The 18,267-nt window shown below is 45.8% G+C and overlaps 1 protein-coding gene and 1 non-coding gene across 4 annotated transcripts; one reads left to right on the top strand and one right to left on the bottom strand.

The window, feature by feature from the left end:
• Positions 1-1,347: 1,347 nt before the first annotated feature.
• On the bottom strand, positions 1,348-14,298 carry COPS7A (COP9 signalosome subunit 7A). Of its 3 annotated transcripts, none has more exons than XM_076007724.1 (8): positions 14,154-14,298; positions 13,544-13,727; positions 11,129-11,204; positions 10,799-10,887; positions 9,310-9,512; positions 8,547-8,652; positions 8,233-8,384; positions 1,348-1,728 (listed from the first exon to the last, which is right to left on the bottom strand). In XM_076007724.1, the coding sequence occupies exons 2-8, from the start codon at positions 13,703-13,705 to the stop codon at positions 1,719-1,721; spliced, it is 798 nt and encodes a 265-aa protein (XP_075863839.1). In that variant the 5' UTR covers positions 13,706-13,727; positions 14,154-14,298; the 3' UTR covers positions 1,348-1,718. The 3 variants fall into 3 exon arrangements, with proteins under 3 accessions (XP_075863839.1, XP_012615957.1, XP_012615956.1); XM_012760503.3 differs by lacking the exon at positions 1,348-1,728 and adding an exon at positions 7,195-8,061; XM_012760502.3 differs by lacking the exons at positions 1,348-1,728; positions 14,154-14,298 and adding exons at positions 7,195-8,061; positions 13,952-14,101.
• Positions 14,299-17,905: 3,607 nt separating this feature from the next.
• LOC142873615 (small Cajal body-specific RNA 24) lies at positions 17,906-18,002 on the top strand. The gene has a single exon (XR_012921609.1).
• Positions 18,003-18,267: the final 265 nt, after the last annotated feature.

Below are 18,267 nucleotides of genomic sequence, written 5' to 3' on the forward strand. Positions count from 1 at the left end.
ATAGCTCACTGCAACCTCAAACTCCTGGACTCAAGTGATCCTCCTGCCTCAGCCTACCAAGTAGCTGGGACTACAGGCACCTGCCACCATGCTCTTTTCTATTTTTAATAGAGATGGGTCTCACTCTTGCTCAAGCTGGTCTTGAACTCCTGAGCTCAAGCAATCCTCCTGCCTCAGCTTCCCAGAGTGCTAGTATTACAGGGGTGAGCCACTGTGCCCTGACTTCTTTTTTTAATCCTTTGCTCTCTTTTGTTCAGATTGTATAATTTATATTGATCTATCTTCAAACTCACTCTTTCCTCTGCCATCTCTGTGCTGTAATTAAACCCATCAAGTGACCTTTAATTTTAGTTATAGCTATTTTCTGTTTGATTCTATGTACCTTCTGTCTCCTTGCCAAGACTTTATATCTTTCCATTTGTTTCAAAAGCATTCTCTCTTTCTTCTTCCAGCATAGTTGTACCTTAGTCTTTGTTTTAAAATTTCAACACCTCTGTCATCTTAGAGTTGCAGTCTTTCCCCAGGAGAGTTCTCTGTATGCTGAGTAATTTTAGACTGTACTCTGGATATTTTGAATATTATGGTTTGAGACTCTTGGTCTTATCAAAATCTTAAAGAGAATATTGAGCATGTTGAATGCTAATTTTGTTTTAGCAGTTATTTATTTATTTTTGAGACAGAGTCTCGCTTTGTTGCCCAGGCTAGAGTGAGTGCCGTGGTGTCAGCCTAGCTCACAGCAACCTCACACTCCTGAGCTCAAGCAATCCTGCTGCCTCAGCCTCCCAAGTAGCTGGGACTACAGGCATGTGCCACCATGCCCGGCTAGTTTTTTTTATATATATATATATTAGTTGGCCAATTAATTTCTTTCTATTTATAGTAGAGACGGGGTCTCGCTCTTGCTCAGGCTGGTTTCGAACTCCTGACCTCGAGCAATCCGCCTGCCTCGGCCTCTCAGAGTGCTAGGATTACAGGCGTGAGCCACCGCGCCTGGCCGTTTTAGCAGTTATTGACCAGATTCAAGCAGCAAGTTCTGAACTGCCTTTTTTACATTGTGGTTTCAATGTCAGCTTAATTTTCAAAATGTTTCCAGTGCTATCTGGATCCGTCCAGCATGTGTGCCACCCAATGGCCAGTCAGACCTGGACAGTGATCCACTCGGTACCTCAGTTCACAAAGTCTTAGGTATGCTGTTTAGGGTCAGAGCCATGCTTGTGCAGCTCAGAGCTGAGCCCTTGAGTTCAAACATCTTTATGGGATTGTTCTCTTACTTTCCCTCCTGTGATCTCCCTGACAATTCCTGGGTCCCTGGGGCTTCCCTTCTCATTCCTCTGGCCAGAAAGTTGGGGCTTTAGTTTCTTTAGTCTGCTAGGCATTTTCCATTGAGTCTGTGTCCAGGGCCAAACATCAAAAGAATAGAACAAGAAAAAAGCAGAGGAAATTTGCCCCACATTCTCAGAACCACAGTTCCTCCCTCAGAGTTTTAAGTGCCTGCCTACTCACTGTTGTCACTGTCCTGCTCTTGCCACTGCCACCAGGTATTGCCTGGGGCTGGAGGTGGAAGAGAAGGGACAAAGACACAAGGGATGTCCCCCACTTTCTGATCCTCAGGAGTCCCTTTCCCGCTTCTCAAATCTTCAAGAGGGGCTTCTCTTGGAACTCTTTCAGTTTGCGCCTGATATATGTGTTTAGGTTCTGGGCTGCCTCTTGAGTCCCTCCTAGGCAACACTAGAGGAAGAAAAATGGTAAACTCACTACTGGTTTAATGGAACTTTGAATTCTGATTCTTTTTTTTTTTTTTTTTTTGAGACAGAGTCTCACTTGTTGCCCAGGCTAGAGTGAGCGCCGTGGCGTCAGCCTAGCTCACAGCAACCTCAAACTCCTGGGCTCAAGCAATCCTTCTGCCTCAGCCTCCCAAGTAGCTGGGACTACAGGCATGCGCCACCATGCCCGGCTAATTTTTTCTACACACATATATATATATATATATATATATATATATATATATTAGTTGGCCAATTAATTTCTTTCTATTTATAGTAGAGATGGGGTCTCGCTCTTGCTCAGGCTGGTTTTGAACTCCTGACCTCCAGCAATCTGCCCACCTCAGCCTCCCAGAGTGCTAGGATTACAGGCATGATTCACCTCGCCCGGCTGAATTCTGATTCTTTTCCTCTGCTATCATTTACTTTTCTGAGACCTCAGATAGTTGCTCCATGCATTCTGTCCAGCAGCAGGGGAGAAACAGAGTCGGGTATGCGTATTCCATTTATGATCTGTGTAACCCTGGGCAAGTTACATAACCTCTCAGTACTTAGTTTTTATCTTTGGAAGAGGATAATAGTGGTATCAATCTGAGATGGTTGTTGTGAGTAAATGAGTTTATATACATAAAGCACTTAGAATAGTGCCTAACCACAGTGAGCACCTAATAAATATTAGCCTTTATTAACAATTATCATGGAAAGAAAATAAACAAAAAGATAAAAATCACCCCAAAATCCAATGCCTAGAAATTTTAACATAAACATTATTTCAGAATTTTCAGTCAAGATATATTGACCAATTGACAAATGAACAGCAGGTATAGGATTGTATATCCTCCCCTATTCCCAGATTTATGCATTTCATAATTAGGGGAGAGGCAGTGGGTCATAGGATAAAGTCTTTCTGCCTCCAAGCCTTCATCCCACTATTATTCCCACCTGAGATGGTCATCCTCCCAACTCCTACTTGGGTTTTTTTTTTTTTTTTTTTTTTTTTTGAGACAGAGTCTCACTTTGTTGCCCAGGCTAGAGTGAGTGCCGTGGCATCAGCCTAGCTCACAGCAACCTCAGTTTCCTGGGCTCAAGCAATTCTGCTGCCTCAGCCTCCCGAGTAGCTGGGACTACAGGCATGCGCCACCATGCCGGCTAATTTTTTCTATATGTATTACTTGGCCAATTTCTTTCTTTCTATTTTATAGTAGAGACAGGGTCTCGCTCTTGCTCAGGCTGGTTTTGAACTACTGACCTCGAGTAATCCACCCGCCTCGGCCTCCTAGAGTGCTAGGATTACAGGTGTGAGCCACTGCACCCGGCCATACTTGGGTTTCTAGTTTCAGTTTAAAGATCATGTCCATGAGAAGGCTTTTCTGACCCCAGGCAAGAAGTAGATCGCCCTAATCAATGCTTTCATGTCACCTAATACTTCTTAGCATTCATCACACTTGTAATTTATAACCATGTGCCTACAACCTAAAAAGACAGGACAAGTCCTCTTTCTCACTTTCTTGATCTGTACTCGAAAGTTTCTCTTTGGTTCATCCTTCCCTCACAGATGGTGACCCTATCCTCCCTTACCTGTCCTCCAAGGCTCTGCAGTACAATCCTTTTCAGCTGATCAAGTTGACACTAATTTGGGCAACAGTGCTTATACACTTGGGGCTCCACAGTTTGGAGCTGAGTCAATGACAGTGGTAAAGGCCTATTTGCACTTCTCACCCCAGAGATTCTAATTCAATAGGAACTGGGGTGGAGATGGGGTCTAGAAGTATACATTTTCAAAAGCTCCTCTCATGATTTTGATGCTGGTGACCCAAAAAAACAGTGCCTGTGGTAGGCAACTTCTGACATGGCTTCCAATGATCCCTGCCTTCTGATAGTCACACCCTATGTATTCTCCATTCCTTGAGTATAGGCTGGGATGTCACTTACATGATTAGGTTACAAAACACTGACTTCATCTTGCTGGTGTTATGTTTCCAGCTCTTGCTCTAATGGAGAGGGCTACCTGGGTAGCCTCTGGCCGACAGTCAGTCAGGAAATAAGGTCCTCAGTATAGCCACTCATGAAGTAGTAAATCCTGCTAAAAACCACTGAGTGATCTTGGAAGCAAGTCCTCCCCATTTAAGCTTTGTGAAGACTATGGCCCTAGCTATCACCTTGAGTTCAGCCTGTGAAAGACCCTGAGGTAGAAAACTAAGCTCAGCTATGTCTAGATTCCTTACCCATAGAAAATGAGACAATAAATGTCTTATTTTTTATTTTGAGACAGGGTCTTGCTCTGTCACCTGGGCTACAGTATAGTGGCATCATCATAGCTCCCTGTAACCTCAAACTCTTGGGCTCAAGCAATCCTCCTGTCTCAGCCTCTTGAGTAGCTGAGACTACAGGCACACACCACTGTCCCCAACAAATTTTTCTATTTTTTGTAGAGATGGGGTCTCCCTCTTGCTCAGGCTGGTCTCAAACTTCTGGCCTCAAGCAATCCTCCAACCTCAGCCTCCCAAAGTAGTAGGATTATAGGCATGAGCCATCACACCAGGCCAATATGTGTTGTTTTAAATCACTATGTTTTACAATAATTTGATAACTAGCAGTAACTAATATACTGCCTACATATGCCATCTAGACTCCATTCTACCCATCCATGTTGAAAGATGCACCAAAGTGGGGGATTTCTAATATCTCTTTAACAAAATTTCATAAAACACTGACTGTAGACATTCTCTGCTCTTCTTATGCTTAAAGATGTGCATCAGTCCAATTGCCATTTTCAGCTTCAGAGACTTTAGCTTAATCTTTTAAGTATCATTTGTTTCATGTGTGTGAACTCTGAACTCTCATAAAGTAAAGATCAGCATGTGTAAGTGAGTAATAGATTCTTGGTTAGGAATCCTCTCTTTGTAAAGCAAAGACAAACTACATTGCATTTGCATGATCCTGGGATGTGAATGGTTCCTTTCCCTCTTTGGGTGTGAGGCCAGGGAATTTCAGCCAAGCCCACACTGGACTTTAGAGACATTCACTTAAGACTGGAACTACAGAATTCTGGAAAGTTATGGCACCATTAGCTGGGACCAGTTTACAGGTAAAGAAGATACTAAATTCCAAAGGAAAACTAGAACACGGGTGGGAGTGGGGGGATAGTCTCAAAGCATCAGGAATTAGCAACTTCTATACAGTGGAGGATGTGGGAGGAAGAAGGGATTTATTTAAGAGTCAGAGACTGAGAATCAAGTCTTACTTGTCTAGACAAAGCTAAGATGAGAAACCAAGAGTGTCAACTCCTAAAATAGGACTCACTGGACTGGTGCCACGAAGTCTCCATTGCTTCATCAAGAGCTTACCAGCCCATGTTTAATCAAAAACCCAGGACTGGCCAGGCACGGTGGCTCACATCTGTAGTCCTAGCACTCTGGGAGGCCAAGCCGGGCGGATTGCTTGAGGTCAGGAGTTCGAAACCAGCCTGAGCAAGAGTGAGACCCCATCTCTACTATAATAGAAAGAAATTAATTGGCCAACTAATATATATAGAAAAAATTAGGGGGCATGGTGGCGCATGCCTGTAGTCCCAGCTACTCGGGAGGCTGAGGCGGTAGGATTGCTTGAGCCCAGGAGTTTGAAGTTGCTGTGAGCTAGGCTGATGCCAGGGCACTCACTCTAGCCTGGGCAACAAAGTCAGACTCTGTCTCAAAAACAAAAAAACAAGCCGGGCGCGGTGGCTCACACCTGTAATCTTAGCTCTCTGGGAAGCCGAGGCGGGCAGATCGTTTGAGCTCAGGAGTTCGAAACCAACCTGAGCAAGAGCGAGACCCTGTCTCTACTATAAATAGAAAGAACTTAATTGGCCAACTAATATATATATAGAAAAAATTAGCCGGGCATGGTGGTACATGCCTGTAGTCCCAGCTACTCGGGATGCTGAGGCAGAAGGATTGCTTGAGCCCAGGAGTTTGAGGTTGCTGTGAGCTAGGCTGACGCCATGGCACTCACTCTAGCCTGGGCAACAAAGCAAGACTCTGTCTCTAAAACAAACAAACAAAAACAAAAAGACAAAACAAAAAACCTAGGACTCTACTCCTACTTTTTAGTTAAATGACTGACAGTTTTAGGACTTGAAGAATGGTCTGTCCTAAATCTCCACCTAAGAGTACAAACTTTGGAGAGCAACTCAGTCAACACTAGGGCCCTCAGAAGGCAACCACTTTCTATGCAAGTGAGGGTTCAACTGTACCTTACACTAGAGTTTCTCAATTCTAGGGAGTACACGGTAGTATTCTAGGCCAAGGATACCAATCCTTCTAGCACGCTTCTTAGGAAGCTCTAACTTCGACTGAGGGCAGGAGCCTAACTGCTGCCTGCTGCTTCTTGCTGTAGATCTAATAGTTCTGTGTGTGGTTTTTTTGTTTGTTTTTTTTTTTAATGACAGAGTCTCACTTTGTTGCCCAGGCTAGAGTGAGTGCCATGGCGTCAGCCTAGCTCACAGCAACCTCAATCTCCTGGGCTCAAGTGATCCTCCTGCCTCAGCCTCCCGAGTAGCTGGGACTACAGGCATGCACCACCATGCCCAGCTAATTTTTCTATATATATTTTTTAGTTGGTCAATTAATTTCTTTCTCTTTTTAGTAGAGATGGGGTCTCACTCAAGCTGGTTTTGAACTCCTGACCTTGAATAATTCTCCTGCCTCCGCCTCCCAGAGTGCTAGGATTATAGGCGTGAGCCACCACGCCCGGCCATTCTGTGTGGTTTTGATACTCAAGTTCATAAGTTCGTTATTAACTCTTTCCCTTATACTTTTTTTTCTTTTTTTCAGACAGAGTCTCATTCTGTTTCCTGGGCTACAGTACTGTGGCATCATTACAGCTCACTGCAGCCTCAAACTCCCAGGCTCAAGCAACTCTGCTGGCTGAACAACCAGCGTAGTTGGGAACGATAGGTGCATGCTACCATGCCTGGCTAATTTTTCTGTTTTTGGTAGACACATGGTCTATGTTGCTCAGGCTGGTCTTGAACTCTTGGCCTCAAGGGATCCTCCGGCCTTGGCCTTCCAAAGTGCTAGGATTACAGACCAGAGCCACTGTACCCAGCTATCTCTTTCCTTTATAATTCTATGTGATGGAAGGAAACAGAAGTTGAACTCAAGCTCCTTGAGAGCAGGGACAGTCACCATCAGTGTGCATATCCAGTACCTATCATGTGTTGGTACTCAGTACTCTGTATTTCTGAATGGACACTAAGATACAGAGCAATCTGTCCAATGTCACATACCCCGGGATCTAGGTCTCCTAGCTGTAAAGCCAGAACTCAGCAGACAGTATCTGGTTCTCTTCATTTTCCAGCACCATGCTTTAGAGTAGACTGGGAATGAGTCCTCCTCCCAGCCCCAAATATGAAAGACAGAAGATACCCAGTTCAGGGTATGTTTGTAGATAGATTTCTCATAGATTTATTTCTGTGTCATGTTATATATAGATATATGCATATATACCTTTTTTTTTCTTTTAAATACAATCTCTATTCCCTTCTCCTCCTCACCAAACTCACAAAAGGAGATATAAATCCTTCCAGGACTGCCATCAGGCTTCCCAAGATGGTCAGAGCCAAGGAAAAAACCATCTCTCAACATCTTAAGAAACAGATGCCTTTCTCAGGCTCTGGGGTCATTGAAGCAGCATTCCCAGGGCCCAAGGGGAGGAGAGAGGAGAGGAAACAACTCTAGTGTGACAGGATTCTAGGATGAAAGCATCCAGTGACTACTGGAATAGCAGACTGGCTCCCAGAACTCTCAGGGTGGGAATAAAGATGGGGACCCTATGGCTCTTCAGATGCTGCCCAACAGGTGGGGGTAGGGAGCAGGAATGGGGGGTTAGGCATGCAGGGACAGCGGGGTAGGAGAAGGAACACCTGTGGGTTATGCTGGAGACAGAGCAATTCCCATCAGGGTTGCCCATCTACTCAATGACACATCATGAACGGACAGATGCTGAGCTCTTAACAAAACGGGAGAGAGCATGGCAGGGAGGGGAGCAATGGAGCACACAAGAAAGTCACAAAAAACAAAAAGTACCAATGAAAACATGACCTATACTTGCCTCCTCCCTAGAGAAGGTGTGATCTATATCGGGGGTGGGGGAGGTGAACGGTCATGAACCTAGGATTATCAGCTGGCCAGGGGCACAGAAAGGCTCTCTGAGAACTCCTAAGAGGCAGGCAGGCAGCTGGGACCCCACATCCCCAGGGAAGAAACGACAGTCCCTTCAATTCGACTTGGACCAAATCTTGGCACTCCCTCGGAGCCTGGCAAGGGGAAGAGAGAGAGAGACAGAGAGGATGCAGGGAATCCCCTAACTCCTGGAGTCCCCCCACTCCCCACCAGCATGCAAATGACTAAAGAAGGGAGGGCAGCCAGGGCCCTGAAGTACAAGTGGGGACCCCCAGAAGCAAGCAGTTCTTGCCACACTGGCTCACCCCTTGCCCTTGGAGGCTTTCTTGCTGGGCTGGCGCTGGTTGGTGCCAGGAGCTGGTTCCCTCAGCTCAGTCAAGTGTTGCTCAGGGTCCTGAGATGTCGCTGCAGCTGCTGCCGCCGTTGTAACTTTAATGGTTTTTTTAAGGTTGGCAACCTACCAGGATGAAAGGAACGGGGTATAGCAAGGAAGGTTCCAGAATCTGACAGCCCCTGTCCATCTTGTCTGTCTGCTACAGCCACTGTCCAACCCTCTCCACACAGGACAAGTGGCCCAGGCTGGAAGAGCCTGGGTCCCTCTGCTCCCCTGCCTGCTCACCTCACTCTCAATCTGCTGCTTCAGACCCAGCTGCTGCTCCTTGTGCTGGTTGGCACGGCTCACTTGCTCCTCAATGCCTGACAGCACCACTTCACAGCCCACACACCTGCGCAAGCGTCAGAAGAGGGCTGTAACTACAGACTAATGGAAAACAGACTCAAGAAGAACTAGATCCTGGTATTCAAACCCTTGTCTGAGTTGAGAACGCTCTCCATGGCACCTGGAACCCACCTACACTACTCACAGCAGCGACACAGACACTCAGGTATGATGTTAGAGGGACAAGGAAATTCCTGGAGTGACATGCAAGTTGGGAGTAGGAACTCAAAACAAAATAGGGTGGAAGATGCTGAAGAGAAAAAAAGAAGGTGAAGTAATGAACGGACACACTGAAGGTGGGTAGGAATACAAAGAGAAAAAGAGAAGAGGAAGGGTCCCATGCCTGTGGACAATGGTGGTTACAGACCGATGGGTTGAATCCAGCCTAACACAGCTGACCAACCTTTCCAGTTAGGATCTCCTTAAGGGTACCACTCCCTTTCCCCGCCCAAATTATTGTGCCAAGGACACTGACTCCTGCCTCCCAGGGCCTCCTCCACTGCTGTCTTCCTCAGAAGCCTTTGGAGGAATAAGCTCATTTCCCTTCATCCTCTTGGGTTCCACCTCTGCAGCCCAGCCCACCACCTGCCCTCTCTCACCCTGAAGCACCTCTCCCTTTCTTGTGGTGAGAAGGGAAGAGACAGTGCCAGGACACAGGTCTCACCACTCCTGCAGGGTTCGGGCAATGGCACTGAGGTCCTGGCGCTGGATGTCCCGCCCGATGCTGTAGTCAACCTCCAGCCGCTGATTGCGCTGGTCCAGGGAGCCTCGAAGCACGTCTGCGTACACAGCTTCAATCACAAGGTCTTCCAGCTGCCGCACGTTACGCAGGGCAAGGGCCTCCAGCAACACTGCATATGGGATGCACTGGGCCCGGGGAGGTCAAGCCAGGATTTGTGAGGTTCCGCAGCAAAGGGCTTCCAAGACTCTTCTCCCCTCCTTTTCCCCACTGCCCAGGCCCATCTACCCTCCACTCCTATTCCTAAATCTTTCTTGTAACAGCCTGGTTCTAAGGCAAAATAAATAAAAATATCCTCATCTCATGATCCCCTGCACCATGAGGACAACCTTAAATAAGATACAAGACTTCTGCTTCCCTCCCAGCCCTCCCACACTCACCCCCCACACCACAGAGGGAGAAAGTGATGCCTGCCTGGTGTCATTCCTTTGGCCATAACTCAGGATGTCACACAGCCTCTGTTCAAGATCAACTTGACATGGGGAGAATATGTAGTAATGGGAGACGTCTGGAGTACTGTTTATCATTTATACGTCACCTACTTCCAACAGATATTCTTTCTGAGGCATCTCACCATAGACAGCCTGACGCATGTCAGATGAGAATACCTGAGCATCAGGTAACAACTGGAAGAGTGCAGACAGGGCAGGGCAGGAGGTAGGACACTGAACAAGAAACTGAGCCTGGCCAGGAGTGGTGGCTCACGCCTGTAATCCTAGCACTCTGGGAGGCTGGGGCAGCTGGATCCTTTGAGCTCAGGAGTTCGAGGTCAGCCTAAGCAAGAGCAAGACCCCATCTCTACCAAAAATAGAAAAAATTAGCTGGGCATGGTGGCGCATGCCTGTAGTCCCAGCTACTTGGGAAACTGAGGCAGGAGGATCGCTTGAGCCCAGGAGTTTGAGGTAGCTGTGAGCTAAGCTGATGTCATGGCACTCTAGCCCAGGCAACAGAGTGAGATTCTGTCTCAAAACAAAACAACAAAAACTGAGCCCAAAAGGACCACAGAAGTACTTCTGGGATATACATTTCCTATTCTAACAAACAAAAGCCCAGCACTTTATCAGAAGAGAGCCCTGTTTCCAGCTCTGAGGCTTGTTCTCATGGGACTTGACATGGTGGGGAGGAAGGTAATTGCTAAACAACATGTGAACAGTATCCTAGTTGGTATTTTGACCAAAAACACAAAAGACATTTACTTAGAACTTAAGTTGCTTGAAAAATAAAAACAAATCAGAAAACTAAGAATAATAGGCTTAATGGCTATCTATGCAGTAATTTAGATACAGACCTTGGAAGAGGGAAGGGAGGAAGAAGGGACAGTCTGATCAAGGGCTGTCCTAGTGCAAACTCCCAGGCACGTGAAAAAGGATGCTCTAGACTTCACTGGCTTAGGACTGGGGCGACTGTCACTTACCTTTACTTTGGCAGCCAGAGTGACGACTGATAGGTGTCGAAGCTTATTCTTCTGAGCCTCTGTAAGTGGGGGAAGATTTCGGGCTTCAGCTAAAGAAAAGGGACAAAGCAAAGTGAATCCTGATTTCAGTTTTGTGGGAAGCCCTAGCCTCTTTCCCCTGCATTTTGTTAAAATTAGTTCTCGATGCCAATTCAGGTCTTTACCCTGACCCTGGGTACCCAGGGGATCTAGAAATTTCTAGAAGGGTATCCCAGGAATTTCTTCTAAATCTCTCTAGAAACTGCCCTTCTCCCATCTCTGTTACTTCAGAGCTCCAGCCCCGCTAGTTACCTAAGTAGTCAGCATATGTGCCATAAGCAAACACTGTGAGCAGCCGGAATGTGGAAGCGAAGTCACTCTCAGCCAGCTGCAAGAATATGAGGGAAAAGAAGAGGTGACAGGAAGCTCTCCCTCTCCACCCTCCCAGGCCTACCCTGTTTTGAAGTCCATTTTCTGGCCCCATCTTTTCCAGCCAGTGTTACCTCTCCTGGTTGACCAAAAGAAGTTCTAAGCCTCTTTGATCACTCTCCCCACAGGAAGGGCTCCTTTCCATCTCCAGGGCTTTGCTTACACTATTCTCCCAATCCACAGTGTCCTCCTGCTCCATACAGCATTCATTTCCTACACTAAATAGAGTTGAAAACCTTCAACACTCAGAATCTAACAGACATACACACCAGACACTGCAAATTGTGCTGTTTGGCCCTCAGAGTATGTTTAATATTCTAAATTTGAATATCTTTAGGCAGTCTGCAGTACTCCCCAGTTCATCAGACTCCTACCTCAACCTCACTCATCTCTGACAGCTGCATGGCCTAGATATGTGTGGCCGGTGCTACCCCCAGGCAGACTTGGCCAGTAGAAACTGCTCCTGAATTTGTGGCCTCTACTTCAGAGCCACCATACCAGGAGGCTGTCTTGTATTCCCCAGTCCAGCCCACCCAGATCTCCTCTCCTATCGCGGATCACTTATTCTGTCACTTAACCAATTCAATCCCTGCAAAAGGTTGTTACCTAAGAACATGTTTCCTTGCAACAAGATTATAGATCCAGTTTCTGGTATCCCACTAGGATCTAGCAGAGTTAGGAACGGAGCAGGTTTTCTCAATAAATACTTGCTAAATGAAAGATTTATAGGTTTACATCCATTCATCTTATCTCTTCAACTAGAATGGAAGCTTCAGAAGGGTAAGCCCCGTGTCTGGTACTTTTCTGGTATTCCCAGACTACTGGCAGAATGCTAAGCAGCATTCTTTTTCTTCACCTTGATTGATACTCTTTAGATCCACTGCAGATAAAAGCAAGTACCAAAGGTGGCCAGTCTCCTCCATAACACAGACTAATCCAAAAAGGCTAAATATGTTCACTCAATCGCAGGCCCTCAAGTTTGACCACAAATGACCATCTGAGCATCTCAGGACTTGCGTGGTGCCACAAGTCTTGGTGACCTGACTTTAAAATCTTTTTTTTTTTTTGAGACAGAGTCTCACTTTGTTGTCCAGGCTAGAGTGAGTGCCGTGGTGTCAGCCTAGCTCACAGCAACCTCAAACTCCTGGGCTCAAGTGATCCTACTGCCTCAGCCTCCCGAGTAGCTGGGACTACAGGCATGTGCCACCATGCCCGGCTAATTTTTTCTATATATGTTAGTTGGCCAGTTAATTTCTTTCTATTTATAGTAGAGACAGGGTCTCACTCTTGCTCAGGCTGCTCTCGAACTCCTGACCTTGAGCAATCCGCCTGCCTCGGCCTCCCAGAGTGCTAGGATTACAGGCGTGAGCCACCGAACCCGGCCTGACTATAACTCTTAACTCTGCTACTGCAGTGTGAATGGTTCTCTCTGCTGTGTTCTTAGCAGCTTGCCATGTGTCTTTGGGAAAAAGACACCTTCTCCATTACCTACTTTAAGTAGATTAGCATTTGCTGCACAGGGAGAAAAAGAGGGCATGCTAATTTAACAGGTTCATTCCCTCCATTTGTACAGAGTTTACATTTTCCCATAATCTCACCTGATTCCCACAACAACGTGAGGGGCAGTATCACCTCCATTTTTAAAAGAGAAAGCTGAGGCCCTAAAATAAAAGTGACCTGATCAAGGTGACATGATTATTAACAGCTGTTATGGTGGAGACAGGCTGGAACCCTGGTCTCGTACTCTGAATGACATGCTCTTTTGCCTAATAACGAAAAATACTAGGCTTTACAGATCCCTCATCTCCAGAGGGAAACTAAGAGGTTTACTTTCTTACTGGTTATTATTATTGTTATTATTTTTTAAAGAGACAAGGTCTTGCTCTGTTGTCCAGGCTGGAGTGCAGTGGCACGATTATAGCTCACTGTAACCTTGAACTTCTGGGCACAAGTGATCTCAGTAGCTAGGACTTACAAGCACGTGCCACCACACCCGGCCAATTTTTTAATTCTTTGTAGAGAAGGTGTCTCACTATGTTGCTCATGCTGGTCTTCAATTCCTGGCCTCAAGGGATCCTCTCACCTCAACCTCCCAAGTGCTGGAATTACAGGTGTGAGCCACCTTGCCTGGCCTGGTTACTTTTTAACTGGTTACTTTTGAAAGTTGCCAGTTAATCATCTCTGTATTGTTGTTCACCTGAATGGTTACGGACTTACAGAATGAGCCCTGCCCACCCATTCTCAAATTCAAACTTTTCCCCCAAACTTCCCTGTGGGTTATTCAGGCCAGCAACCCACCTCTCTAACATTGGGCATATCCAGCAGTTCTCCAAATACGTAGACACCAGGGGCTTCCAGCACCTGGTGGATCAGTGTAGCCAGCGCTGCCCCCTTGGCCGACTTGGCCAGGAGCAGAAATTGCTCCTGGTTCTGCCCTGTCACCTTCACTTCCGCACTCATGGCCGCACTGAGCTGGAGGGACCTGGGCAGCAAGAAAAGAGGATGTAAAGCTAGAGGTCCCTAAACACTGGCAGGATGGGAAGCACAAGGGGGAGGAGCTGTATCGCAGTGGCACTAAGTCACTTCTGCAGTGAGGAGTCAGAGATGGAGCTGATCTAAAAATTCTAAAGTCAGCCACTTTACACGGTCGCCACGCCCACTCGCTCCCCAAGCGCCTAACCCCAAGCACCACCACGTCCAACCCACCGAACGAGGCACAAGATGCAGCAGGGGAAGGGGTGTCACATGGTGTCCACCCTAACGACGACGCTCCCTCAGTTCTTCACTAGTGTCCGCACGTGCCCCTCACCACGTGACCTGACCCCCAGGATCCTTACGCGTAACCCCGCCCCCTCCCTTAAAGAGGCCGCCCAGGGACCGCAGGCTCCCGCCGACTGCCCGGTCGTACCCTGGGTCAGACTCTGCGTGCTGCTACCAGGAAGCTTCCTCTTCCAGCGCACCGGGCGGGGCCACCGCTCCGTCACCTCCGGCAGCTGTTCCGAGCCTTTCCTGCCACCTCCCTGCAGAGTCGCTCTGGCCACTAAACTCTATGGCCGGCTTCCGGCCCCGCTTCGGCTCTTACGACACCGGATGGAGCGGGATATGCCCCGCCCCCGCCTTCCAACCGCTGAAGCTCCAAGGAGGGACACAAGCATTCTACTCTCCGATTGGTTGCTGGGGAAAGAATGACAGAAGCCTTTGTTTCGGCTTTGTTTCAATAAAACTTTATTGCATTGAGAGCGCTATCAGCTAAATGCGTTAAGTCCCAGGCGAGTGCCCGGTGTCGGGTGGCTCCGTGTCTGCTCAAAGCTGCGAGAGAGCTGGAGATGCAGGCTGCGTGGGGTGCCTGGGGCAAGAGGAAAACTGTAATGGGCAGGGGAAAAATGGGGTGGGGGGAATGAGAAGAGGAAGCAAACAATAATCAATAATAGAAATTTAGTGGCAGAGATCACCTCGGTAGTTCAACCACTCACTTTTTTGAAGAGCAGGAAAAAAGAAGTGGAAAAGATAAAGGAAATAATCGTAGCTAACATGTATCAAGTGCTTACTATTGGTCGGACATCTGTTAAAATTGCATCCCATTGAATCCTCACAACTGTACTGACCCCAGTGTGACTCTAGGACACTCTGTACCATGATTACAACGTGTACTTGTAGAGGGATGCTCCAAGTACAAGTACATGGAGCTCACATGGAGTCTTTTAATTCCTGGAGGAGGAAAAAAACCTAGTGGAAGGAAAGCATATGTTATTCTTATTGTACAGATGAGGAAATTGAAGCTCATAAAAATCAGAGATTTACTTGAAACCTAGGACTTCTCAAACTCAACCATCTTTCCACTTCATGATACACACAAAAAAATCCCCCAAACAACTAAGATTTCTATAGCATTTTATATTTCACACCAGGCTTGCAGAAGGTTAAATGAGAGTGAAGTTAATGACATCTTGGAGGCCTTTGTGTTAAGCCATCAATGAGCCTTACTTACTTCACCTGATACAACAGTCTATTAATTATCTCCAATTTTCAGATGAAAAAACTGAAGCCCAGAGAAGTTAAGTAACTTATAAGTAATGGAAAGATGGAAAAATGAAAAAGACAAAAGAGATAAATAGAAAATTATAGGACTAGCAGACTGTTACAGCTGAAGGGACTTTAAGTGCAGAGTTTATAGTCCACATTCCTTTGTTCCTGATAGGAAATAGGAAGCAGAAATACAGAAAGGAAAGAGAGAAAGGAGGAAGAGGAGGAGTAGTGAATGGAAGAGATTAAACATAAAAGTGAAGAGAAGGAATCAAAGGCATAATGAGATTCAAAGTTTGATGGAACCAAGGAATTAATGAGTCCAAGCTTATTTTTAAAGAGGAAATGAAAAAGTATATGTAAGATGAAAGAATGAGAAAAGAACAAATATGTGTTCTGTTATGCACCAGGTGCTTTATTTGTTCAACTTTATATTCAATCTTTCCACAACCGTTTGAGGTGCATATTAATATCTCTGTTAACTGGGGATCACAGAAGTTAATAGTTTGTTGACAGTCACCAGTATAAGTAGTGGAACTAAGATCCACAGGCAAGTTTGTCTGATTCGAACCCACTGTGTTAAGAAAGAGAAGAAAGAAAAGGCAGAAAGGAAAAAGAGAAGAAAGGAAAGAGAAAGGGATAACCTGAGATCTAGTCCTGATATGCATTAAACTGGCTGTGACCTTAAAGCAAATCATGCCATTTTGTGGCATCTCCTCTTCCCCTCTTCTGTATCAGCCAAGTGACAGATTAAATGTAAGGCAATTTTGGTTGTGATGTTTTATGGTTCTATGAGAGAAAGCAGAGTGAGGGGAGAACATGAGAGAACAATTAGTAAGTAGAAAAAGAATATTTGGCCGGGCATGGTGGCTCACGCCTGTAATCCTAGCATTCTGGGAGGCCAAGGTGGGTGGATTGCTCGAGGTCAGGTGTTCGAAACCAGCCTGAGCAAGAGCAAGACCCCATCTCTACTATAAATAGAAAGAAATTAATTGGCCAACTAATATATATATATATATATATATATATATGTATATATATATATATATATATATATAAAATTAGCCGGGCATGGTGGCGCATGCCTGTAGTCCCAGCTACTCGGGAGGCTGAGGCAGAAGGATTGCTTGAGCCCAGAAGTTTGAGGTTGCTATGGGCTAGGCTGACATCACGGCACTCACTCTAGCCTGGGCAACAAAGTGAGACTCGGTCTCAAAAAGAAAAAGAGTATTTGGAGAAAGAAGTGAGAGGGAATAGGCTAAAGAAGTGGGATTAGACAGAGAAAGGGAGAGAAGAGGAGGAGGAAGAGATGAGAGAAGGATAAGAGAAAGGAGTGGAAATGGGGAAAGTGGAAAGAAAATAAGAGTCTCCAAGAGGGAGATGAGAGCTAAGTAAACTTAAAGCTCTGGATGTAACATTCATTCATTCATTTGTTACTAAGTGGAAGTTATATGCAAGGTCATGTGCCAAGTGCTGTGTTTTTTAATGCTAATGATAGAAAACAAGATGCACTGAAATAAAGCTAGAAAAGTTGACTGATATCCAAGGAGTCAGACACATAGTAAAATATTCATCATTGATTCAAAAGATATATATTAATCATCGCTTATTGCCAGGCATTATTCTAGCTCCTGGATAAATAGGCAAAATCCCTGCCCTCTTGGTATTTATATTCTTGTGGTGGGACTTGGACCATAAATAAATAGTCACAAGGTGATACATACAAAGATAAACAAGAACAAGGCAAGGGGATAGGGAATGTAGGAGACATTTGTTGTTTTATATAGGTACTAAGAAAAGGCCTTTCTGATAAGATGACATTAGAGCAAGTCATATGGCTTTCTGTAGGGAAAGTGTTCCAGGCAGAGCAAACTACCAGTGCAAAGGCCCTGTGTTGGGGGACACACTTGATGTGTTTGCGGAGCAGCAAGGGGGCCTGTGTGGTTGGAACATAGCAAGGAGAGAGAAGGCAGGGAAAAGGTTACAGAGAACAGGGTGGCCGAATCATGTCAGGCCTGAGGGCCATTGTCAGGACTTTGGCTCTTGTTCTGAATGGGATGGAGAGCCAATGGAGGATTTGAGCAGAGGAGTGACATTATCTGACCCATGTGTTTAAAATTATCATGATGGCTGCATGGGCAGAAGCAACAAGACCAATTAGAAGGCTACTGCCATGATGCAGGTGAGATGGTGGTGACTTGGACCGGAGTGGTGTCAGTGGATGTGAGGAGAAGTAGTTTCTAACTTTTTTTTTAAGAGACAGGGTCTCTATGTTGTCCAGGCTGGAGTACAGTAGCTATTCACAGGCACGATCATAGCTCACTGCAGCCTCAAACTCCTGGGTTCAAGTGATCCTCCCACCTCAGCCTTCTGAGTGGCAGGGATTACAGGTGTGATTCAGTCTTATAATGAGGATCCTAGCCACAGCAGTAAGACAAGGGGGGGGGGGTAAAAGGATTAAATAAAAAAAAAAAAGAAAAGAAACAAAGCTATTACCATTTATGATTGCAGGCCGGGCTCGGTGGCTCATGCCTGTAATCCTAGCACTCTGGGAGGCTGAGGCGGGAGGATTGCTCAAGATCAGGAGTTTGAAACCAGCCTGAGCAAGAGTGAGACCCCATCTCTACTAAAAATACAAAGAAATTAACTCTTTGTAAATGTCCTAGAGAAATATAGTAGGTTTCTGTTCACCCTTTGTAAGTAAAAAGGGTGGATCGTTCCACTACTGACATTAAAAAAAAAAAATACAAAGAAATTAATTGGACAACTAAAAATATATAGAAAATATTAGCCAGGCATGGTGGCACATGCCTGTAGTCACAGCTACTCGGGAGGCTGAGGCAGCAGGATTGCTTGAGCCCTGGAGTTTGAGGTTGCTGTGAGTTAGGCTGATGCCATGGCACTCTAGCCTGGGCAACAGAGTGAGACTCTGTCTCAAAAAATATATATATATGATTGCATATGTACAAAATTTAAAAGAATCTACAAATAAATTATTA

This window comes from Microcebus murinus, chromosome 10 (genome assembly GCF_040939455.1).
Source record: "Microcebus murinus isolate Inina chromosome 10, M.murinus_Inina_mat1.0, whole genome shotgun sequence".
In the NCBI taxonomy this organism is placed as follows: Eukaryota; Metazoa; Chordata; class Mammalia; order Primates; family Cheirogaleidae; genus Microcebus; species Microcebus murinus.